Source organism: Schistocerca serialis, chromosome 8, assembly GCF_023864345.2.
Source record: "Schistocerca serialis cubense isolate TAMUIC-IGC-003099 chromosome 8, iqSchSeri2.2, whole genome shotgun sequence".
Taxonomy (NCBI): Eukaryota; Metazoa; Arthropoda; class Insecta; order Orthoptera; family Acrididae; genus Schistocerca; species Schistocerca serialis.
Genome location: NC_064645.1, coordinates 517,520,413 through 517,545,666, shown reverse-complemented (window position 1 = coordinate 517,545,666; position 25,254 = coordinate 517,520,413). Strand labels below are relative to the sequence as shown.

Genomic DNA, 25,254 nt, shown 5'->3' with positions numbered 1-25,254 from the left:
GTTAGGTTTTAGTAGTTCTAAGTCTAGGGGACTGATGACCTCATATGTTAAATCCCGTAGTGCTTAGAGCCATTTGAGCCATTTTTTTGAACTCGCAGTGTACGTGGTTGTTCGAAGTGCGACATTATGGGTTTACCGTACACTCCTGGCCACCAACCTCCCGGATTTATACCTATTCGACAATCTGTGGCACCACCTCCATCAGGCCGTTTGCACAATGGCTCCTCAACCGAGAAACCGAGCGCATTTGGGCACGGTACTGGAGTTGCTATGGTTCCACATCCCTGTCGGTATCATCCACAATCTCACTGAGACTCTTCCTGCACGTCTCGCGCTCCAGAAGGTGTTGTATTGAGGCTTTTGACAGATGTTCACATCAGTATGTTTAAGGTGGTGGTGGTTTTTGGGGGAAGGAGACCAGACAGCGAGGTCATCGGTCTCATCGGATTAGGGAAGGACGGGGAAGGAAGTCGGCCGTGCCCTTTGAAAGGAACCATCCCGGCATTTGCCTGGAGCGATTTAGGGAAATCACGGAAAACCTAAATCAGGATGGCCGGACGCGGGATTGAACCGTCGTCCTCCCGAATGCGAGTCCAGTGTCTAACCACTGCGCCACCTCGCTCGGTGTGTATGTTTAAGGGATAGCCAAAGTGAAAAAGAGACAAACGAAAAATAACTACGTACACTCCTTATTATTTCAAAAGTGTTCACCGTAGCTGTTAATACATTTATCCCACGGTGAGATGAGAAGGTCGATGCCATCATGGAAAAATGTTTGCAGTCGTCTAGTAAACTACTACAGTAGACGTGCACCTCTCGTCGAAAGCGAATCGACGGCCACGACCGTCTTTTCCTAGGGCTCCAAAAATATGGAAATCGTATGGTAAGAAATGAGTGCTGTTAGGAGGATGTGTAGCGACTTTCCAGTAACACTTTTCAGAACAACTGCTGTAGAACACGTGTTTGAAAAGGACTGAGTCCTGTACAGTGCAGCCACATATGTAGTAAATATTTTTGCCTTTATTGACCGCGGTATGCATTAGAACTAGCTCCTTGCTGACATGATAGCACAGTGATTACAACTATTAGTCATATTAACTTCAAATAGCGCAAATTCTTTTCTCCGTCGAACCCCAACCAGTTCGCATTTTCCACTGTCGCGGAAAAACTACACGTTTCGCAGGGAAACTTCTGCAAAGTTTGGAAGGTCGTAGACGAGCTACTAGCGGAAGTAATGTTGTGAGGACGGATCGTGGGTCTTGTTTCGGTAGGTCAGTCGATAGAGCACTTGCTGGAGAGAGGCAAAGGTGCCGAGATGAAACTCGGTACATCACACTGTTTAATGTACCAGACAGTTTCAACATTCTACAGCTTTATTCTTCACGTGCACATATTTATACTCTACATCGTCACCCTGAAGACTAACTCTTTGCTCTCAGTGAAAGACTAGTTTGTTAATACCGTCACTGCAAAATGTTTGACTTTTTTGTTGGAGACACACGTCATCTCTGGTTGCACCGCTTCATAACCGTCAAACTGAAGCCCTCGAAGGTGTTATTTAACATATAAAAACCGGATGGGGCCAAGACGTTCGATGACAACGAAACCACGGTGTCGGATACTTTCAGATGTCGTCGAGCTCATCTGTTGTCTGGGATCATCATGATGCAGGAGAGGGTTCTGCATGTGTAGACGAACTCGGCATCGATATAAAAAATGTCGCACTTATAAAGAAGTAATAAATTCTAAGTGCATACCGCGAGGCTTATCATCAACCGCAATTGAATCTGAAATTTAGAAAAGCACATTTTTTACTGGAATGTGACTCCTGAAAAAGGATGCTAGTCTAGCATGGTATGCAATGGGCCGTGAAATTCACTGTTCTACGTTATTTATGTCCTGACACGGCAAACAATTTTAAACTGGAAGATAAGTCCAATACTGAATTACCCATCCGTGCTTTCACTAATTGGCACATTGACAATGAACATCACTACGAAACAGGTTTTGACTTAAAGTGAAATGAACTTTAGAATTCAGCTATGTTGGCCCATCTTCTGTGATCTTCTTCCTCTCGTAAGGTGTATTGGAAATTATGGGCTTCACTGGAGATAAAACCCGGATGTTTGGATTTGCAGCTCGGATCTACTTAGTATGTCATCTAGATTCAGGAAGATGGTAATATTCTTATATGATTACTCAGGTCTGCTATACAAGTTTGATGAAACGTAGCAGTCAATTTATGACCTCAAAAGGGAGAAAATGGTCTTTCGCTGTTTGCTGAGGGCGTTACTGCGTCGCTGCAAAGGGAGTACGATCGCGATCGAAGGAGATGACCGTGCAGTTCACTAAATGTTTGTCGTCAGTGGCGGATGAAGCGAAAGTTTGCGTCATAAGAAAGCAGAAGGAAAGATAAAGTACACAAGAAAAAGAGGCGGGGTAGTGATTTCCCCAGAGGAGCGAGCAATTCGGGTCGGCCGCCTCGGTAAGAACGCTGATTGCCCTCCGTCCAGAAATGATGGCTGTCCATTAGGGGCGCGCGGCCACCTGCCGTTCTGCGCCGTACCACCCGCCGTCATTGTTGCCGCTGCCTCCGCCAGTCCTTGTCCGTGAAATATAGGGCCTCATTGTTCATAACTACTGTAGCTCTGCAGCAGGGCGGCCGCGACGACTCGATAAGAAACCCGCTGCGCCTGCGGAGGGCCCCGTCGTCAGATTGAAAATTATTTGTTTTGTGGGAAAAAAGTGCGCGTAGCAGGAGTACCCTTGCAGTTACAGCCGTGAGGACATTTGGTAGGATTTGTAAATGAGAATTTTTCGAGAGAAAATGTTTGGGAAATGCGATTCTCTTCAGACACGACGTTGCGCTGTCGCGAATGCAATGTGCTAGGTTTTTGCTAAAATAACCAGCTTCAGAAATAACTGATTTTCGATTTTTATCCCAATTACTTCGTGAACAAACATAGAAATAGAAATAAGTCTGAAAACTTTTCACTCTTTCAGTTCCAACACACATAAAATCAAGATATTAAATTAACTGAATCTAATTTCTTCAAACTATGCTCAAAAATATTGTTGTAATCGGGGATCTATTTGGGCATTATCAACAGTCAGTGCCAAAGAGTGAAAACTGAAGTTGAATAAAATCGTAATTATATACTAATACTTTCAGCTGCTGATGAGGGTTGATATACATTAACGGGGACAGGTGAAAATGTGTGTCCTGAGCGGGACTCGAACCCGGGATCTCCTGTTTACATGGCAGACGCTCTATGCATCCGAGCCACCGAGGACACAGAGGATAGTGCGACTGCGGGGATTATCTCACGCACGCCTCCCGCGAGACCCACTTTCTCACCTTATATGTCCACACACTGTAATCATAGTGTCCCTACCCAGCACACTCATTACTCGTGGATTACATTCTTACCGAGTCCCGTAAGAGTTCGGGTAGTATGTGTGCAGAAGAAGGTCATGGCCGGTATTGCCAGAACTGTGTAATAATAATGATGTGGTGTCTGTTCCGAATGAACAGACACCATATCCATACAAGCAGTTGAATAAACCTGTTTTTCGTGTTACTTGTCCGTTTTCAAGGGCTACAAGCTGAGAAAGGCATAACATTATGTAGACATAGGCAGCAGATCAGTTACCTTCTATTTCCAATTTATACCATGAAAGAACTGCTGTTAAGTTTTTGTTAATGGTATCATAATTTCCTTCCTGTTTTATTACTTCATAGGAATGACAGGCAAATGTTTAATCTTTTAAACCAAATGAAGCATTGTACTTCGTAAAAGTATCTCCCGACTAGGGTTGATATCATTCTGCAAGACAGTGTATAACCTGCAACGACAGCGAGAAACTACCTATAGACCAGGTGGGTGCGAGTTTTGCACACTGCACGTAGACGCGTACCTTAAGCCACGATACACGCCTTGTCACGGTCCGTGCGGCTCCCTCCCGTCGGAGGTTCGAGTCGTTCCTCGGGCATGGGCGTGTATGTGTTGTCCAGAGCGTAAGTTAGTTTACGCTAGATTAAGTAGTGTGTAGGCTTGGGGGCTGATGACGTCAGCAGTTTGGTGCCACAAGACCTTACCACAAATTTCCAACTTCCCTGTTTTTCCGTATAGCTTACCTAATATTTTTCAGAATTTGGAACATCTTGTAACAATTTACATTGGCGAATGCCTTTACCAAGTGGACAAATCCTATGAATGTGTCTCTGTTTCTCTTCAATCTTACTTCCGTTGCCAACCGCAGCCTCAGAACTGCCTCTCTGGCGCCATTAGCTTTCCTAACGGCAAACTGGTCGTCATCTAACACATCCTCAGTTTTCTTTTCCATTCCTGTATGTACTATTTTTGTCAGCATCTCGGATGGATGAGTTGCTAAGCTGATTTTGCCATAATTCTCGCATTTGTCATCTCTTTCAGTCTTCGGAATTGTGTGGATTATACTTTTCCGTTAGTCAGATGGTATATCGTCAGATTCATACATTCTCCTAACTAATGTGATAATGCGTTTTGTTGCCACATCGCCTAGTGATTTTAAAAATTCCGATTCAACATTCTCTACCCCTTCTGCCTTATTTGATCTTATGTCTTCCAAATCTCTTTCATAGTCTGATTCTAATACGAGAACCCCTATGTCTTCCTTGTCGTCTCCTGTTGCTTGTTCTATCACGTCATTAGACATGCCTTCCCCGTCAGGAAGGCTTTCAGGCTTTCAGTCTTACAGTATAGTCTTTCCGCCTATCCACTCTCTCCTTAGAATTTGGCAGTGGCATTCCCAGCGATCTCTTAATGTTACGGTTTTTGATTTAATTTTACCGTAGGTTACTTAGACTTTCCTATATGCTGATCAATCCATCCGACAATCATTTCTTTTTCGATTTCTTCATGTATGTAACGCAGAAATTTTGCATTGTCTTCCCAGCACTTCGCCGGCCGCGGTGGTCTCGCGGTTCTAGGCGCGCAGTCCGGAACCGCGCGACTGCTACGGTCGCAGGTTCGAATCCTGCCTCGGGCATGGATGTGTGTGATGTCCTTAGGTTAGTTAGGTTTAAGTAGTTCTAAGTTCTAGGGGACTGATGACCACAGCTGTTAAGTCCCATAGTGCTCAGAGCCATTTGAACCATTTGAACCCAGCACTTCCTATTTATTTCCTTCCTAAGTGACCTCTATGGCTCTCTTCCTGTATTGCTCTGAACATTTTTGTACTTCCTTCTTTGGTCGGTCAGCTGAAGTATTTCATATGGTATCCATGGTTTCTTTGCAGTTTCCTTCTACGTAGCTGTGTTTTCCTTTCCAAATTCCGTGATCGCCATGTTTAGAGATGTCAGTTCTTCTTCAGATCTACTGTCCACTGAGCTATTCATTACCGCGGTGCCTATAGCCTCAGAGAACTTCAAACGTATTTCTTAATTTCATAGTACTTCCGTATCCCACTTCTCTTAAAGTTCAGCCAAGTTCATCATTACCAAACTGTGATCTGAGTCTACATCTGCTCCTGGGTACGCCCTACAATCCAATATCAGATTTCGGAATCTCTACCTGATCATGATGTAATCTAACTGAAATCTTTTAGTATCTCTCAACTAATTCCAGGTGTAATTTGTGATTCCTGAACACAGTACTCACTATTAATAACTGATATTTATTGCAAAAATCAACTAGCCTTTAGCTTCTCTCGTTTGTACCACCAAGCCTTCATTCTTCCCTGACCCTTTCTTTTACTCTCTCCCCAGAACCGCATCACAGTCCCTTTATGTAGAAGAACTACCCGTTTAATATCCTCATAACTTCCTTTATCTGTTCATTTTTCTGTTTGCGACTTTGGCATGTACACTCCTGGAAATTGAAATAAGAACACCGTGAATTCATTGTCCCAGGAAGGGGAAACTTTATTGACACATTCCTGGGGTCAGATACATCACATGATCACACTGACAGAACCACAGGCACATAGACACAGGCAACAGAGCATGCACAATGTCGGCACTAGTACAGTGCATATCCACCTTTCGCAGCAATGCAGGCTGCTATTCTCCCATGGAGACGATCGTAGAGATGCTGGATGTAGTCCTGTGGAACGGCTTGCCATGCCATTTCCACCTGGCGCCTCAGTTGGACCAGCGTTCGTGCTGGACGTGCAGACCGCGTGAGACGACGCTTCATCCAGTCCCAAACATGCTCAATGGGGGACAGATCCGGAGATCTTGCTGGCCAGGGTAGTTGACTTACACCTTCTAGAGCACGTTGGGTGGCACGGGATAGATGCGGACGTGCATTGTCCTGTTGGAACAGCAAGTTCCCTTGCCGGTCTAGGAATGGTAGAACGATGGGTTCGATGACGGTTTCGATGTACCGTGCACTATTCAGTGTCCCCTCGACGATCACCAGTGGTGTACGGCCAGTGTAGGAGATCGCTCCCCACACCATGATGCCGGGTGTTGGCCCTGTGTGCCTCGGTCGTATGCAGTCCTGATTGTGGCGCTCACCTGCACGGCGCCAAACACGCATACGACCATCATTGGCACCAAGGCAGAAGCGACTCTCATCGCTGAAGACGACACGTCTCCATTCGTCCCTCCATTCACGCCTGTCGCTACACCTTTGGAGGCGGGCTGCACGATGTTGGGGCGTGAGCGGAAGACGGCCTAACGGTGTGCGGGACCGTAGCCCAGCTTCATGGAGACGGTTGCGAATGGTCCTCGCCGATACCCCAGGAGCAACAGTGTCCCTAGTTTGCTGGGAAGTGGCGGTGCGGTCCCCTACGGCACTGCGTAGGATCCTACGGTCTTGGCGTGTATCCGTGCGTCGCTGCGGGCCGGTCCCAGGTCGACGGGCACGTGCACCTTCCACCGACCACTGGCGACAACATCGATGTACTGTGGAGACCTCACGCCCCACGTGTTGAGCAATTCGGCGGTACGTCCACCCGGCCTCCCGCATGCCCACTATACGCCCTCGCTCAAAGTCCGTCAACTGCACATACGGTTCACGTCCACGCTGTCGCGGCATGCTACCAGTGTTAAAGACTGCGATGGAGCTCCGTATGCCACGGCAAACTGGCTGACACTGACGGCGGCGGTGCACAAATGCTGCGCAGCTAGCGCCATTCGACGGCCAACACCGCGGTTCCTGGTGTGTCCGCTGTGCCGTGCGTGTGATCATTGCTTGTACAGCCCTCTCGCAGTGTCCGGAGCAAGTATGGTGGGTCTGACACACCGGTGTCAATGTGTTCTTTTTTCCATTTCCAGGAGTGTATATTTTTGTCGGTGTTGGTTTGCTGTCGATTTGGATGAGAATAGCCCTGTCACTGAACTGTTCCCACTAAATCATTCTCTGTCCCACTTTTCCATTCATAACAAATGCTATTTGCGTTATACCATTTCCTGCTGTTGTTGATATTATCCTATAACCATCTGACCAAAAGTCCTTGTGGTCTTTCCATTTCACTTCACTGACTACAGTTATGTCTAGATTGAGCATTAGCATTTCCCTTTTCAGACCTTCTAGCTTTCCTACCACTTTGAATCTTCTGAAATTCTACGCCCCCCTTGGTCGATCCGAATGGGGGACTCGTTCATGAACTTTTGCCATTGGAGAGATCATCGTGACACTTTTTCAGATACAAATTACATGATCTGTGGGTGCACATAGGGTCTTTAATTGCAGTGGCTTCCATCAACTTCTACATTTTCATGTCGTTCATCATTGCTGACTCTTTCGCCTTCAGGGACAGTTTCCCACCTTCTTTGACAATGCGGTTGGCTGAGTGAGGATGAGTTCTTACGTACTTCTGTGGTTCCTGATATCATAGCTCTGTTCCAAAGAGAGCAGATGCAATCTCCTCACTGAATTCCAAGGAAGAAATGAGTAATTACAATGAAAATCCGTATTTACAATTGCAGATAGGCCTACACGTTGTGTAACTGTTGAACCATAACTGGAGTAACTCTACGGTGTTAACCGTTAAGGGTTAAGTAAATTTAAAGTTATTAAACCTTCTGATTGGAATTAAATTTTATGCATGTCTTGTATATATATCAGTGGTTAGCCCAACTCATATCGTTGTAGAAAGGATTTTCGAATCAGGAATGTTGGGAACCACTGGGGTAAACACCATATTGGGCGCCCGTTCTGTTTCTGACTTTCCTCAAACAATTTTATAATATATTGTTCTACTTATTTCAGGTATTCAAAGTCATACTTAATTCGGATTGGGTATTTCAACATTTTGTACCAAAATCATTCAAGTGAGTTTTCCTAGTGGCGGCGTCTTAACTTTCAATTTCTATTATTGCTTTTTGTAAATAAACAAGGAGACGAATTTCAAGGTAAGAGATCATAACAAGATCAATGCTTTTCAGTTGTTTATTATATAATGTCCAGATCGTTCAGCTCGCATTTTAAAACGTTTAAGTAAGTTTAATTACATAATATGGCTGCGCAGAACTTTTCTGTGTGTGATATAATTTACATACATTATCATTATAAATTTCTCACAGTACTCAATAGTCTGTTCGGTATTGTATCTATACTTACTGTGATTTGTGCACTGTATTAATTTTTTATAGTTATTTTTGATATGTTTGTGTATACTGTCTCAGTTGTATATGAATGATGGGTATGTAACTATAAAAAAATTAAAAAGCTAGTGTAGAATTAAACAAAATAAGAAAATAAACGTGTAGAACAAAATAATAAATATAAAAAATATCAGAACAATAAAAAATAAAAATTAAAACAAAAATCCTCCTGTGCTCATGTGGCCTTGACTAGGTGGTGAGGGCGGCGTGTGCTGAGGACACAGTAGTCTATAATGGACAGGTTCAACCAAACCTGGCAGGTAACTGTAGAGGAGCCGTACTAACGGTGACCAGCTCAAACATGGTGGTTCGAAAGGTAACAAGAAAACGTATACTTGATCTTTCGTCGGCCTAATCAGTAAATGACCATATCTGTTTCCAAGCTCTGGCAGCCTAATGTCAGAATTATGCTAGAGTAAATGTTGGGAATCAGAACGAATGATGCTCCTATCATAGCACAAAAAAGTGAATGTATCTTCGGCAGACTTAGTTATGGAAAGAACTATTTTTCGACCTACCTGGCAGCTTTAAAGACACGAGAGATATGTCAGCCTCCTAATAAGTCTCGTTATTGATCAGATACTTGAATGGATAGAACGCAAGACTCGCTAGAAATTACACGACGGATTTTCGCCCGAATTTTCATAGCCGAACAGAGAGTGGGAAATGGTCAAACGGGGTATTACATTGAGCAGGGTGAGTTTTAGATTAGCGAAGGACATTTTAACTGACTGGAAGTAATCAGGGTAAATTAAAAAGTGTTTAGTGGATTAAGAGAAAGGATTTTCTGAATTTTCATAGCCAAACGAAGAATGGGAACTAGACAAATGAGGTATGAAATTGACAAGTGCAAAGCCTAGTTTTGGAAAAAGAAAAAGATTTAAGTGCCTGAAAGTAACAAGGACAATCAAGAAAAACTCAGTTAGTGGTTTCAGGGAGAATAGAAATGTTTCACGAATTGCTGTTGCTATCTCAACAAGGCATAGTGTGTACAAACCTTTTGTGTACGTGTAACATTTGCTTTCTAAAATTGCTTCCTTGCTATCAAGAACGTTTGTAGAACCGGACTTCGGAACCACTACAACTACTATAAAAGTATTGTTTGACAGTGAGCATGCAGGTCACCCATATCAAGATCTGAAAGAGTTTTCAGAATTCTACTTCTCTACGATGTTGAAACAATAAAATAAACGTCAAATCACAGCTTGAACTTCCGGCTTTCTCTTGATTTATATACGCTTAGTAATAACAAAATACCGCTCGTCATTTAAATATATTATACTTTATGCTTTCTGGAAAAACATGTAAAACAAGTAAAAAAGGATGAAATGTTTTGTGGAATGATTTATCTGAATGTTAGGAATAAAATAAATTGGAGAAACTTTTAAGGCGCCTTTGATGATGCTCGACATCATGTACGGCTAATGAGGTACTACTGAAAAACCGGCAGGGGCCGCCGAGCGGTTCTAGGCGCTACAATCTGGAACCGCGCGAACACTGCGGTCGCAGGTTCGAATCCTGCCTCGGGCATGGGTGTGTGTGATGTCCTTAGATTAGTTAGGTCTAAGTAGTTCTAAGTTCTAGGGGACTGATGACCTCAGAAGTTAAGTCCCATAGTGCTCAGAGCCATTTGAATCATTTTACTACTGAAAATTTAAACTCTAATTTTTAACGTAGAATCATAAAAAGAGTGAAGAGTCCTAGAGTATATTTTAAAATAGAAGATATATTGCCAAGAGTCGGCAAAGGCATTGCCGCAGTGGATACATCGGTTCCCGTAAGATCATCGAAGTTAAGCGCTATCAGGCTTGGCCGGCACTTGAATGGGTGACCATCCTGGCTGCCTTGCACCGTTGCCATTTTTCGGGGTGCACTCGGCCTCGTGATGCCAGTTGAGGAGCTACTCGACCGAATAGTAGCGGCTTCGGTCAAGAGTATCATCGTAACGACCGGGAGAGTGCTGTGCTGCCCACACGCCCCACCTCTCCACATCCTCATGTGAGGATGACATGGCGGTCGGATAGTCCCGGTAGGCCACTTGTGGCCTGAAGACGAAGTTCTTTTTTCTAATATTGCCAAGAGTGATGCCGCAACTGCATAAATTTTTAAAATAACTGCTACGACTAAATGCAACAGAGATGGGTACAAGAAATATTTTAAAAATAAAAGATATTTGACTGATGGATTACGTAGACCGCGGTGTTTCCTGCTGTGGTCTTGATATATTTCAACTCATCTGTGGCAGAATGTGTGAAAGTTTTGCGGTAGGTTCTCAGTTTAAATATTTTTTCAATAGAGAATCGTTGAAATATCGGAAAAGAGAACGCGTTTCGCCAAAAAAGTAATGTCTCTCTCACGAGTGCTGTCGCCATCACGGTTTTTGCTCTGTAACCTTTCCTGATAAGAAAGTGTATATAAAAAAAAACTTGAACACTAAATCAGAACAGTTCGAATCGAACGTGGATTTTACTCACTGCTTTTTCTGCATCGCTAACGTACGAGCGTCCCACCTCCTACGGTTCTTTGTTTACAATTTTATATATTTAAATACTTGACTCTGTATAGAAATGTCATCCACATTTTCACTTCGTCGGCCAGGGTGGCCGAGCGGTTCTATGCGCTACAGTCTGGAACCGCGCGAACACTGCGGTCGCAGGTTCGAATCCTGCCTCGGGCATGGATCATGGATGTGTGTGATGTCCTTAGGTTAGTTAGGTTTAAGAAGTTCTAAGTTCTAGGGGACTGATGACCTCAGAAGTTAAGTCCCATAGTGCTCAGAGCCATTTGAACCATTTCCTTTTTTTACTCCTATGTTTTACGTGAAATTTTCGGGGTACAGGGACATATTTGTGAGGCTATGACGTATTCCTTTGACCTGCAGCAACAGCTCAACAGTACCCTAGTCTGAAAACTTTTCACCAGTGAACCACCGAGCGAGGTGGCGCAGTGGTTAGACACTGGACTCGCATTCGGGAGGACGACGGTTCAATCCCGCGTCCGGCCATCCTGATTTAGGTTTTCCGTGATTTCCCTAAATCACTCCAGGCAAAATGCCGGGATGGTTCCTTTCAAAGGGCACGGCCGACTTCCTTCCCCGTCCTTCCCTAATCCGATGAGACCGATGACCTCGCTGTCTGGTCTCCTTCCCCAAACCAACGAACGAACGAACCAGTGAACCGTATAAATACAAGAAAAAGGCTTGCGTGTGGTTGTGGAAGAGGTAGTACGTCTTTTGTCATTGCTGTTGACAACATTGTTCTTATGAGCAGAAAAGGTTATTCGGAAAATGGAATATAACTGGAACCTTCGATCACACAGCGGTTGGAAACGGTATCGAATTTTACTCAGTTTTACCCTTACGTCATCTAAGTATGTGGATCTCAGATGTCACGGTTAATCATTTGCATAGCAACGGTAGCTTTGCCGGTAAAATATTTAAACGCTTGACTCCGTGCAGCAACAGTATCTCCAGACAAATATCTTCTTCTACTCTATAAAATTCTAAGCTGAACATTGAAGCCGGCCGCTGGTGGCCGAGCGGTTCTGGCGCTACAGTCTGGAACCGAGCGACCGCTACGGTCGCAGGTTCGAATCCTGCCTCGGGCATGGATGTGTGTGTTGTCCTTAGGTTAGTTAGGTTTAAGTAGTTCTAAGTTCAAGGGGACTTACGACCTCAGCAGTTGAGTCCCATAGTGCTCAGAGCCATTTTTTTGAACATTGAACTTTAAATTATCAATCAGCACCTCATATGCTATAAGTGATTTCGAGCATCATTCAAAGGCGCGTCGAATGTTTGTCTAACTGGTTTCACAAAACATTTAACCATTTCTTTGAAATTATTATAGTGTACTTAAGATTAATGTACAGACATTTAATGTCTTTTGTTGAATAAAAAAAGACGAGTCCTACGTCTTCGACATGTGGATGCGATGTCCTGTTTACATATATGTAGTGTATACACATATATAGAGCGCATGTATACACATATACTGTGAAAGAAGAGCCCTAGAGGTATCAGGTCTGCCGCCAGCTTTCAACAGCCTAGCAGTTGGTGTACCGAAGCTGCGAGACTGAACGCTACAATCTATACAGGTTGATTCCGTGATCATGTTACATTCAGGGATGGTGGACAAGGGTACATGTATCAATTTGAGGTAAGGCACCCTCGTCCGTAAATGAAAGAGTCGAAAGCTATAAGCGAAATATGTTTTGATATCTCTGATAGTGGAATATACGTATCGATTTATCAGATATATACTATCCACGTTCCTCGAACACATACCACTTGTATTCATCGACGGATGTGGTCATAAGAAGTTGGATTACCATCCCACAATGGAATGAGGTTTCGTAAACACCTGCATCAGAAATTCCATGAAATATGGGTTGAAGGTCAGGTCCTTGTTCACGGCCAGCACATTTACCTGAAATAACCCCGTTGATATCTTCTTGTGGAAGTGGAACCATGTGGAAAGTCTTGTTCACGAGAGGCCAGCAGAGACTGAATAGGATCTCCTGGCATGAATTCTCACTACATGCGACACTGTTCAAGCGATTATAGATTTATCAGAACGCGTATGACAGAACATTGTCTGACGATGCTATGCCTGTATTGACGCTGGAGGACACCATTCTGAACAATTCGTAGCAGTTTGTGAAACTTGTGTGGGTAAATAGAATTCATTATTACCATACTATAGACTTACGACCTTTATATGAATGCTTGGTTTCCGTTCTTCAGAACACGTCCAAAACAACAGACAGACTCTGAATCTATAGCTATGAGACATACTATCCAAGGTGCAGGTGAAGAGGGGAGAAAGGAATGGAAAGGAACTGATGATATCTGCTGCATCATATGTAGAATCGGTGGTGATGGTTGAAATTGTGAGAGAGACTAGTACTTGAACCTGGGATCTCCTGTTCGCTGGTCAGTGCGTCACCAGGAGACACTGTTCATGGCAAATGCGCGGACTATCTCGTCATGGTTCTCAACAGACTGACACTCCCACATATCGCTGCCGATTATCCACAGTTCTCATCCGTGTCCTCCATGATTGTTAATTTTAGATTCCTGCTGGATGTCGGACCAAAATGTTTGTCTACGCTGACGGCTGTGTATGCACAGCTCATCGACGTATATCGGTTATATTAACGCGTGGTGTCTGTTCTTTTGGACAAACATCAGTGGAGCTACAAATTTTCGTTCGACCTGCAGCGGGAATCTAAAATTAGCTATAACAGAGATTATGAATGGAGACTGATGGAAAGTGGTGGCGCTAGATGGGATTGCCGAGATAATCCGCGCATCTGCTATTAACACTATGTCCAGGTGGCACTATGGTTAAGGAAACTTCCTAATAAGCAGGACATCCCGCGTTCGAGACCCTGCTCGCCACACATTTTCAGTCATCGACGCTGATTCTGTGTTGAGTCTTGACGCACCTACCGATATCATCAGTTCTTTCTCTTTCTGTTCCTTCCACCTTCAGTTTATATAACATGCACCACAGCTGCAGATACCACATCGTGTCTGTTATTTTGGACATGTCCGCAAGAACAGATACCACGGATTCATGTACTTGGTACATTTCGATGGGCTACGAATCCCCAACCACCATAGCGGATACACACTAACGTTAGACCTCCAGTGGTAATCTAAAAGTAGCGAACTCTGAGGATATAGGTATGGACTGTGGATATGTATGGAACTAGGTGGGAGTGGAATTGGCCGCTCGTCGAGACAGTCCGCACCTTTGAGTTTAACTTCGTGTCCGGGTGGCGCACTGCCTACTAAGCCAGAGATCACGGGTTCGAGTCCCAGCCCGGCACAATGGTCTGTTGTGATTGTACATAAAGCCCCGATGCACTTGATGTTATCAGTTACTTCCTTTCCTTCTCCTTTCATTCCCTTTTCCTTCTCACCTTCACTTCACATAACATTAAGATGTTTAGTCTCTCTGACATCAAATTACGTGAGGCGTCACTAGTGCATCAACAGAGGAAATTATCTGAGCTTACTGGGGTATTCAGCGGCACTTCTGTACATCAGGTTGCGTTTCATTGGCAGGACAATTAGAAGATGCATGAAGTCCACTAAAGAGACAGCTTACACTACGCTCGTTCGTCCTCTGTTAGAATATTGCTGCGCGGTGTGGGATCCTTACAAGGTGGGATTGACGGAGGACATCGGAAGGGCGCAAAAAAGGGCAGCTCGTTTTGTATTATCACGTAATAGGGGAGAGAGTGTGGCAGATATGATACGCGAATTGGGATGGAAGTCATTAAAGCAAAGACGTTGTTCGTCGCGGCAAGACCTATTCACGAAATTTCAGTCACCAAATTTCTCTTCCGAATGTGAAAATATTTTGTTGAGCCCAACCTACATTGGTAGGAATGATCATCAAAATAAAATAAGAGAAATTAGAGCTCGAACAGAAAGGTTTAGGTGTTCGTTTTTCCCGCGCGCTGTTCGGGAGTGGAATGGTAGAGAGATAGTATGATTGTGGTTCGATGAACCCTCTGCCAAGCACTTAAATGTGAATTGCAGAGTAATCATGAAGATGTAGATTAACGGGGGTTGGATATTGGTTCAAATGGTTCAAATGGCTCTAAGCGCTATGGGACTTTACATCTGAGATCATTAGTCTCCTAGACTTAGAACTATATAAACCTAACTAACCCAAGGACATCACACACAAAGTAATTGTTTTTGAAGACTTTGAATGATCCAGGTGGCGTCAATATGCATCTGTTTTGAAGCGTATTGTCGAAGGTCGACCAGTAACTGCAAACGTTAAGAATAAGCCTGGCATGGTTATTACACATCGTGGCTTGGATACATTTGTATCGAATGAATTTAGTATTGGAGACGAAGCTCTCATTTCCAGACTTGCAGATTGTCACATTGTCCATTGTCGTTCATTTAAGGATGAGGTTGATGCGTCGGACGCGTCGGATATGGAAGCCCCGGAAGAGGTTGTCTGTATATCGTCGGATGAGGATGTACCGGAAGTTTCGTGCTGCACGCTCGAGGCAGGATTCGAACCTGCGACCGCAGCAGCCGCGTGGTTCCGGACTGAAGCGCCTAGAACCGCTCGGCCATCGGGTGTTGGGAGCCTTAGTTTGAGTGCTGGGCGAGCCGAAGGCACTTTTGCCTTTCGACTTAGATGTTTCCCGACTGAGGTCCCTTACCTCAAACTGCTACATTTACCCTCCTCCATCATCCCAGAAAGTTTGTGACATCATCGCAGAATCACCCTAGGTTCTGCGCAACAGATGTGTTGGCTGAGAACCGTATAAAAATTCTTGGGGGACGTGCGAAGCAGGACCGTTCTTTCACTGTGCTCGCTGCAGTATCTACATCTACATCTACATCCATACTCCACAAGCCACCTGACGATGTGTGGCGGAGGGTACTTTGAGTACCTCTATTGGTTCTCCCTTCTATTCCAGTCTCGTATTGTTCGTGGAAAGAAGGATTGTCGGTATGCCTCTGTGTGGGCTCTGATCTCTCTGATTTTATCCCCATGGTCTCTTCGCGAGATATACGTAGGAGAGAGCAATATACTGCTTGACTCCTCGGTGAAGGTATGTTCTCGAAACTTCAAGAAAAGCCCGTACCGAGCTACTGAGCTCTCTCCTGCAGAGTCTTCCACTGGAGTTTATCTATCATCTCCATAACACTTTCGCGATTACTAATGATCCTGTAACGAAGCGCGCCGCTCTCCGTTGGATCTTCTCTACTATCAACCCTATCTGCTACGGATCCCACACTGTTGAGCAGTATTCAAGCAGTGGGCGAACAAGAGTACTGCAACCTACTTCCTTTGTTTTCGGATTGCATTTCCTTAGGGTTCTTCCAATGAATCTCAGTCTGGCATCTGCTTTACCAACGATCAGCTTTATATGATCATTCCATTTTAAATCACTCCTAATGCGTACTCCCAGATAATTTATGGAATTAATTGCTTCCAGTTGTTGACCTGCTATATTGTAGCTAAATGATAAGGGATCTATCCGCACATTACACTTGTCTATATTGAGAATCAATTGCCATTCCCTGCACCATGCGTCAATTCGCTGCAGATTCTTCTGCATTTCAGTACAATTTTCCAATGTTACAACCTCTCGATATACCACAGCATCATCCGCGAAAAGCCTCAGTGAACTTCCGATGTCATCCAAAAGGTCATATTAAGATGTTTAGTCTATCTGACATCAAATTACGTGCGCCGTCACTAGTGCATCAACAGAGGAAACTATCTGAGCTTACTGGGGTATGGCCGGCCGAAGTGGCCGTGCGGTTAAAGTCGCTGCAGTCTGGAACCGGAAGACCGCTACGGTTGCAGGTTCGAATCCTGCCTCGGGCATGGATGTTTGTGATGTCCTTAGGTTAGTTAGGTTTAACTCGTTCTAAGTTCTAGGGGACTAATGACCTCAGCAGTTGAGTCCCACAGTGCTCAGAGCCATTTTTTACTGGGGTATTCAGCGGCACTTCTGTACAACATTAACAGGGGTCGGATATTGGTTCAAATGGTTCAAATGGCTCTAAGCACTATGGGACTTAACATCTGAGATCATCAGTACCCTACACTTAGAACTATTTAAACCTTACTAACCTAAGGACATCACGCACATCCATGCCCGAGGAAGGATTCGAACCTGCGACCGCAGCAGCCGCGTGGTTCCGGACTGAAGCGCCTAGAACCGCTCGGCCATGGGATGTCGGGAGCCTTAGTTTCAGTGCTAGGTGAGCCCGAAGGTGCTTTTGTCTTTCGACTTATATGTTTCCCGACTGGGGTCCCTTACCTCAAACTGATACATTTACCCTCCTCCATCATCCCTTAAAGTTTGTGACATCATCACGGAATCACCCTAGGTGTTAACAGAGAACCGCATAAAAATTCGTAGGAGATGAGCGAAGCATCCACGTCGGGACCGTTCTTTCACTGCGCGCGCTAACAGTACAGGGTGAGTGCAGCCGGCCGGCTGGTGGTGCCTACTGCCTACCCGTGGCGGAGGACTCGCGCGTGCCCAGGACGGAGGCGAGCCGCGGCCGCTCCTCGTCGATGACGCGCAGCGCCTGCTGGCGGTAGAGGCCGAACAGCGCGCCGCGGCACGCCAGCCGCAGCTTGCCGCCGCGGAACGCGTCGCTGCCCACGTCCATCTCCAGGCCGATCACCGTCACGTAGCGCGTCTGCTGCTGCGGCGGCTGCTGCTGCTGCTGCTGCTGCTGGGGGGCGCCACCCGCCACGGACGCGGGCTGCAGGCCGCCCCCACCGCTGCCGGGTGCAGAGCCGGGGGCCGCCGCGGCGGAAGTCCGCACCTCGTGCCGCTCCAGGAACGTCTCGTTTATCTGCCGACACACAGACACCAACAGTCATCAGCGAGCGACCTCTCTCTACAGAATGTAGTACAGTTGTGCACTTCCGCTGTTGTCACGCATTCGCCGCACAGATATACACTACTGGCCATTAAAATTGCTACACCAAGAAGAAATGCAGATGATAAACAGGTATTCATTGGACAAATATATTATACTAGAACTGACATGTAATGTCATTTTCACGCAGTTTGCGTGCATAGATCCTGAGAAATCAGTACCCAGAACAACCACCTCTGGCCATTATAACGGCCTTGATACGCATGGGCATTGAGTCAGACAGCTTGGACGGTGTGTACAGGTACAGCTGTCCATGCAGATCAACACAATACCACAGTTCGTCAAGAGTAGAGACTGGCGTCTTGTGACGAGCCAGTTGCTCGGCCACCATTCACCAGACGTTTTCAATTGGTGATATATCTGGAAAATGTGCTGGCCAGGGCAACAGTCGAACATTTTCTGTATCCAGAAAGGCCCGTACAGGACTTGCAACATGCGGTCGTGCATTATCCTGCTGAAGTGTAGGGTTTCGCAGGGCCGCGTGGGATTAGCCGAGCGGTCTAGGGCGCTGCAGTCATGGACTGTGCGGCTGGTCCCAGCGGAGGTTCGAGTCCTCCCTCGGGCATGGGTGTGTGTGTTTGTCCTTAGGATAGTTTAGGTTAAGTAGTGTGTAAGCTTAGGGACTGATGACCTTAGCAGTTAAGTCCCATAAGATTTCACACACATTTGAACATTTGGTTTCGCAGGGATCGAATGACGGGTAGAGTCACGGGTCGTAACAAATCTAAATGTAACGTCCACGGTTCACAGCGCCGTAATGCGAACAAAAGGTGACGGAGACGTGTAACCAATGACCCCATACCATCACGCTAGGTGATACGCCAGTATCGTGATGACGAATACACGCTTCCAACGTGCGTTCAGCGCGATGTCGCCAAACACGGATGCGACCATCATGACGCTGTAAACAGAGCCTGGATGCATCCGAGAAGATGACATTCGTGTACCCAGGTTCGTCGTTGAGTACACCATTGCTGGCGCTCCTGTCTGCGATGCAGCGTCAAGGGTAACCGCAGCCACGGTCTCCGAGCTGATAATACATGCTGCTGCAAACGTCGTCGAACTGTTCGTGCAGATGGTTGTTGTCTTGTAAACGTCCCCATCTGCTGACTCAGGGATCGACGTGGCTGCACGATCCGTTACAGCCATGCGGATAAGATGCCTGTCATCTCGACTTCTAGTGATGCGAGGCCGTTGGGATCCAGCACGGTGTTCCGTATTAACCTCCTGAACCCACCGATTCCATATTTGCTAACAGTCATTGGATCTCGACCAACGCGAGCAGCAATGTCGCGATACGATAAACCGCAATCGTGATAGGCTACAATCCGACCTATATCAAAGTCGGATACGTGATGGTACGCACTTCTCCTCCTTACACGAGGCATCACAACAACGTTTCACCAGGCAACGCCCGTCAACTGCTGTTTGTGTATGAGGAATCGGTTGGAAACTTTCCTCATGTCTGCACGTTGTAGGTGTCTCCACCGGCGCCAACCTTGTGTCAATGCTCTGAAAAGCTAATCATTTTCATATCACAGCATCTTCTTCCTGTCGGTTAAATTTCGCGTCTGTAGCACGTCATTTTCGGGGTGAAGCAATTTTAATGGCCAGTAGTGTACGAGGTAGATTCAGATACGCTGATGTGCAAAACTTAGGAACCAAAACAACTTTCGTATGACATGCAATTCCAAGTAAAATAGCTCGATCAGACCTGGACCATCCATAGAAAGAACTGCTACAGTATAACAAAAAACATGACTGTAGAAATAAGGTGCGATAGGAGCTGAAAGGATAGTTTCATGGCGATTCATAACGGTCCCCTGGACATTACAAAAAAGGGGTCTTGGTTCTTAAGGACTGGGTGATCACCACAGACGACACTGCACGCTTTGCGACACAGTCCCACGCAAGCCACGAGGTTAGTAAAGGAATCTCCTGGGAGGGCATTTCATTCCCCCTCATGTTAGGTTGGCAACTGATGAATGCTCGTTGGTGCATGTGGACATCCTGTAGTACGTCTCCCCGATGCAACGCACACTTGCTAGGGGACAGTAATTACACTCAGGTCATGGGGATTCATGATTGACATTGAACATTCCCAAATCTGGGATTCTTAGCAGAGTATTTGAACGCGGCGGAGGGGGAATGAATGCTCTGCAACGTGTTCCCTTTTTCGCCACAATGCTGGTAATCAGTTCTTATGTAGAGCGTTTCATTCCCCAACCAGCGTGGTTGAAAATTGCGGTTTGATGCGATCGCCCATTGTCTACGCACTCATGAAGTTATGGCGGAATCTACCCCCAAAGAGACCGACATGGGGAAGGACTATAGTGTCACAACCTACATCTACATCCATACTCCGCAAGCCGCGTGACGGTGTGTGGCGGAGGGTACCTTGAGTACCTCTATCGGTTCTCCCTTCTACTCCAGTCTCGTATTGTTCGTGGAAAGAAGAATTGTCGGTATGCTTCTGTGTGGGCTCTAATCTCTCTGATTTTATCCTCATGGTCTCTTCGCGAGATATACATAGGAGGGAGCAATATACTGCTTGACTCTTCGGTGAAGGTATGTTCTCTAAACTTTAACAAAAACCCGTACCGAGCTACTGAGCGTCTCTCCTGCAGAGTCTTCCACTGGAGTTTATCTATCATCTCCGTAACACTTTCGCGATTACTAAATGATCCTGTAACGAAGCGCGCTGCTCTCCGTTGGATCTTCTCTATCTCTTCTATCAACCCTATCTGGTACGGATGCCACACTGTTGAGCAGTATTCAAGCAGTGGGCGAACAAGCGTACTGCAACCTACTTCCTTTGTTTTCGGATTGCATTTCCTTAGGATTCTTCCAATGAATCTCAGTCTGGCATCTGCTTTACCGACGATCAGCTTTATATGATCATTCCATTTTAAATCACTCCTAATGCGTACTCCCAGATAATTTATGGAATTAACTGCTTCCAGTTGCTGACCTGCTATTTTGTAGCTAAATGATAAGGGAACTATCTTTCTAGGTATTCGCAGCACATTACACTTGTCTACATTGAGATTCAGTTGCCATTCCATGCACCATGCGTCAATTCGCTCCAGATCCTCCTGCATTTCAGTACAATTTTCCATTGTTACAACCTCTCGATACACCACAGTATCATCAGAAAAAAGCCTCAGTGAACTTCCGATTTCATCCACAATGTATATTGTGAATAGCAACGGTCCTATGACACTCCCCTGCGGCACACCTGAAATCACTCTTACTTCGGAAGACTTCTCTCCATTGAGAATGACATGCTGCGTTCTGTTATCTAGGAACTCCTCAATCCAATCACACAATTGGTCTGATAGTCCATATGCTCTTACTTTGTTCATTAAACGACTGTGGGGAACTGTATCGAACGCCTTTCGGAAGTCAAGAAACACGGCATCTACCTGTGAACCCGTGTCTATGGCTCTCTGAGTCTCGTGGACGAATAGCGCGAGCTGGGTTTCACACAACCGTCTTTTTCGAAACCCATAACAATAACGTTGACTGGTGAATGCACAGTGTTCGAAGATCTGGAAGTCAGTCGCCCATGCAGCCATACGTCACCCCCGCCCCCCCCCCCCCCCCCAATTCCATAAAACCTGAACCACCAAACGACCATGCGCAACAAAGTCCATCGGTGCTTTAATTACCATCACGTCGTGAGAGCTGTCGGAACACGTAATACACCCAGGAACATTGTCGCACATGATCGTTTTGGTGGACAAGGTGTTACAGTGCGGGAGGGCATAATGTTTCATGGGCGTAGTGACCTCTAAATCCTTAATTATAGTACACTCAAGTCACTAAGCAGACGCAAATGCAGTTAGCGATAACTGTCACACCATGTTCCCTATAACTTTAGTTGCTGGATATACTTTCACCTTTATAATTTACTGCTATAATTTTTTTACTGTTTTACATTCTCATCATTTTTTTTTTAAACTTCACAATATTTTATTAGACTTCATGCAGTTCTAGGCCTTCTACTTCTGTAATCTTAGGATCTTAACGTCTTTCACTATTCATACATCCACATTTTTGTACTTTTTTTATCCGCTTTTACAGTTTTCACCCATCGATTCTGGCATTTAATATAAGACCTTTTACATAACTGACTTTTTGCAATTTTAGTATCAGATCTTCTGTCGTTAAACGCAAAATATCCCTGCCAATATCCTTCCCCCCCCCCTCCCCCTTTTTCTTGCCTTTTTTACCCGCTCTCAATCCCTTCTCGCTCCATTTTACAATTTCACTATGTTATGCCTTTTACATTTTACATATCCATTGTTCCACATTACTAGTATTTAACGAGAATTTTTGATAATTACACGTTATAAAAATATTAGCAGTGCCGCCCTCGTTGAACTCACGATATCCCCACCACCCTCTCCCTGTATCTTTTCCCCTCCCTCATCAGCCTCACTATATTACCCCTTTGCCTCCCCCCTACCCTCAACATATACCTATTGGACTCAGATGCATAAAACAGTACTCTGGTACATGATCCTCAGTAGCAATGAAAGGTTTGTGATGGAGCTACGTAGGCAAGTTCTACATTTACGTACAACTCTTTTCTTTTCTACTTATTTTAAAATACTGGTAGGTACGTATATAGTGTTATTTTGTTTTACAACTCAAGATGATACTGAGTAATCGAGACATGTAATCTAATTAAAGATATGCAATCATAAGAAAAATAAATGAGTTATCTTAATTATCCTTATAGCTGCTGATTCTCACAAGACGAACATGTCGAATAAAGTGGCAGCAGAAAAAGTCTAAATTAATCGTGTATTAGTATTCAACATCCGTCACATTTTGAACAGAATTAAGGTCGTCACCCGCTGGGTTTCTCGACTGCTGACAGCCACTCAAAAGGCTCGCCGAACCGAAGGGCCACCGGGAGTGTTGGTGTTGTGTCAAGCCAGTCAAGACAACCGCCTTAGCAGCCTAATCTCCATGGACGAATGATAAAGATATCGCAACGAACCTGACACAAACGAACCGAGAAAATAATGGAAACACATTGTTTCCGTTATTGTCAAAGCTATAGTTTGTATTATACAACAAATATATTGGTTTAGTTTGTAAAACAAATAAATATATAGATAAATCTCACCAAAAATCATTAGTTCATAAAAATTAGACATTAAACAGTTGCATGTCTGAGTGGCCCACATCTGATAAGAATATCTGGGAATGAAAACGGTTTGTATGCACTAATCAAATACAACTACGGTTAAAATTCCAGCATAAGTACTCACTAAATTAAAAAAATTTTGACTAAGAAAATATGTATAGCCTATTTTCACGTTATTATTCCACCTTACTTTCACACACACAGCTCAGTACTCAATAGTGGCTGAAATCACATAAAATCGTTTTGGAAACCACAGTTCTTCCATACTAATAGACCTATCGCTAAAGTTCTAAAGTTGTAAATGAGTTTATTCGTTCGGAAGAACCTCTGGCTTAGCGATAAGCATCCACGAAAAGGAAGCGATGAAATTCGTCGTCTATGGCGATGATGTCATGTCGAACGTCTTCTCACGATGGGTGCCCGCCGTCTGTGGTATGTTGTGATCGCTGGCTGTCATTCAGAGCAGAGTAAGCTACATCATTTTTCAGTACTCAGATGGTAATTACTGCCTCAATTTGTCTGAATTAATTATTTTCGTTTGTCAGAAAGAATGAGAAGTTGAATAAGGCATGTAAGTGAAGTTCAGTCTCCAGATGTGCTGTAATTTAAGGAGCCGTGACAAATATGTTTTGTAACCCAGCTGCGACTCAAATGCATGGCATTGTGTGTGTGACATACAGTTTCCATCGTGAGGATAGTAGAAGCAAAACTTTTGTTTCAGTCCTTATGACAAGTACAGATCAGATTATTTTCCGATTTCCTTTCGGGAAATACTCATTTTTGTAATCTGTTTAGCCAAATTAGTAATTGAGACCATAAATAAGGATATTACCGTTCTGTCTTCGAGGAACTGTGAAGAAGATTAGCTACAATATGTTTTCCCCAATCAGAGAGAGATGAGAAGAGAAGAGAAGAGAAGAGAAGAGAAGAGAAGAGAAGAGAAGAGAAGAGAAGAGAGGAAGGAGAAATACGCACGCGTCTGTATTGGGGAGTCGTCTCGAATTGTACTTCTAAAGATGGTGCACACTACTTTTATTAACAAAAAGAGTAGATCAGATTATGATAAGAATAAGAACCAACAGTCATCTTGGCAAATTAAAACGCTATGCCGGACTGGGACCTTTGCCTTTCTTGGGTATGTGCGCTATTAAATGAGCTGTACAAACTCTAAGTTTGAGTCGAGACCCATTCTTACGGCAATGCTGCCTCCTATATATCTCTTACCTTCCATTTACAGAGGGTCCCCTGCAAACTTGTGGGACTACCGCTCCTGGAATATAGGATACTAATCTTTTCCAGATAGGTTAAGTCACATGTTCGATTTCCAGTCCAGCACACAGTTTCAACCTACCAGGAAGTTCCTTATTAGTGCACACCTCGTTGCGAGTGAAAATTCATTCTGGAAAAATTCCCCCAATCTGTGGATAAGCCTTGTGTCGCAGCAACTTTTGTTCCGGGAGTGCTAATCCCGCAATGTATGCAGGAGAACTTCTGAGCGTAGGGTACAGGCACTGGGGAAGTAAAACTGTCAGGGTGCGTCCCGAGTTGTTCTTAGATAGCTTAGTCACTAGAACACTTGCCCGTGAAAGGCAAAGCTCTCAGGTTCGATTCCTGTCCATCACACGGTCTTTCACTCCGCTACGGAGTGTAAATTCTGTCTGGAAGAGTAACTTTCCTGGAATTTTTAAGAATTTTGTGACTTTTCTGCTATGAACTAAAAAAAAATTGCACATAGCATGGCATACAGTTGTAATTCTCAACTTCAGAACCGTGAATATAAATAAACTGTGCAACAATGAGAGACCATAGAAAAAGTGATAACATCACCGAACGTGCAAAACTTTTATTGGCTCTTAAAATAAGGGGGCCTTCAGATAGCAGGTCGCGAGTACTATACGTATGTCGACTAATATTCTGAGGCTGTGTTATCTGCGTGAACGTGATAATTGAGAATGTGTGAAAACTGTGTTTTAGGAAGGTCTTTCCAATGGTTTATATATTATTAAAGCTGGAATATACGCTGAAGCACCAACGGAACTGGTATAGGCCAGC

The 25,254-nt window shown here is 44.6% G+C and overlaps 1 protein-coding gene across 1 annotated transcript in view; it reads right to left on the bottom strand.

The window, feature by feature from the left end:
- LOC126417100 (uncharacterized) overlaps positions 1–25,254 on the bottom strand; it is a 905,013-nt gene that overhangs the window by 105,033 nt on the left and 774,726 nt on the right. Inside the window, exon 5 of the mRNA XM_050084995.1 lies at positions 17,609–17,954. Within this exon, the coding sequence (XP_049940952.1) occupies positions 17,609–17,954 (346 nt within the window). The remainder of the gene's footprint in view (positions 1–17,608; positions 17,955–25,254) is intronic.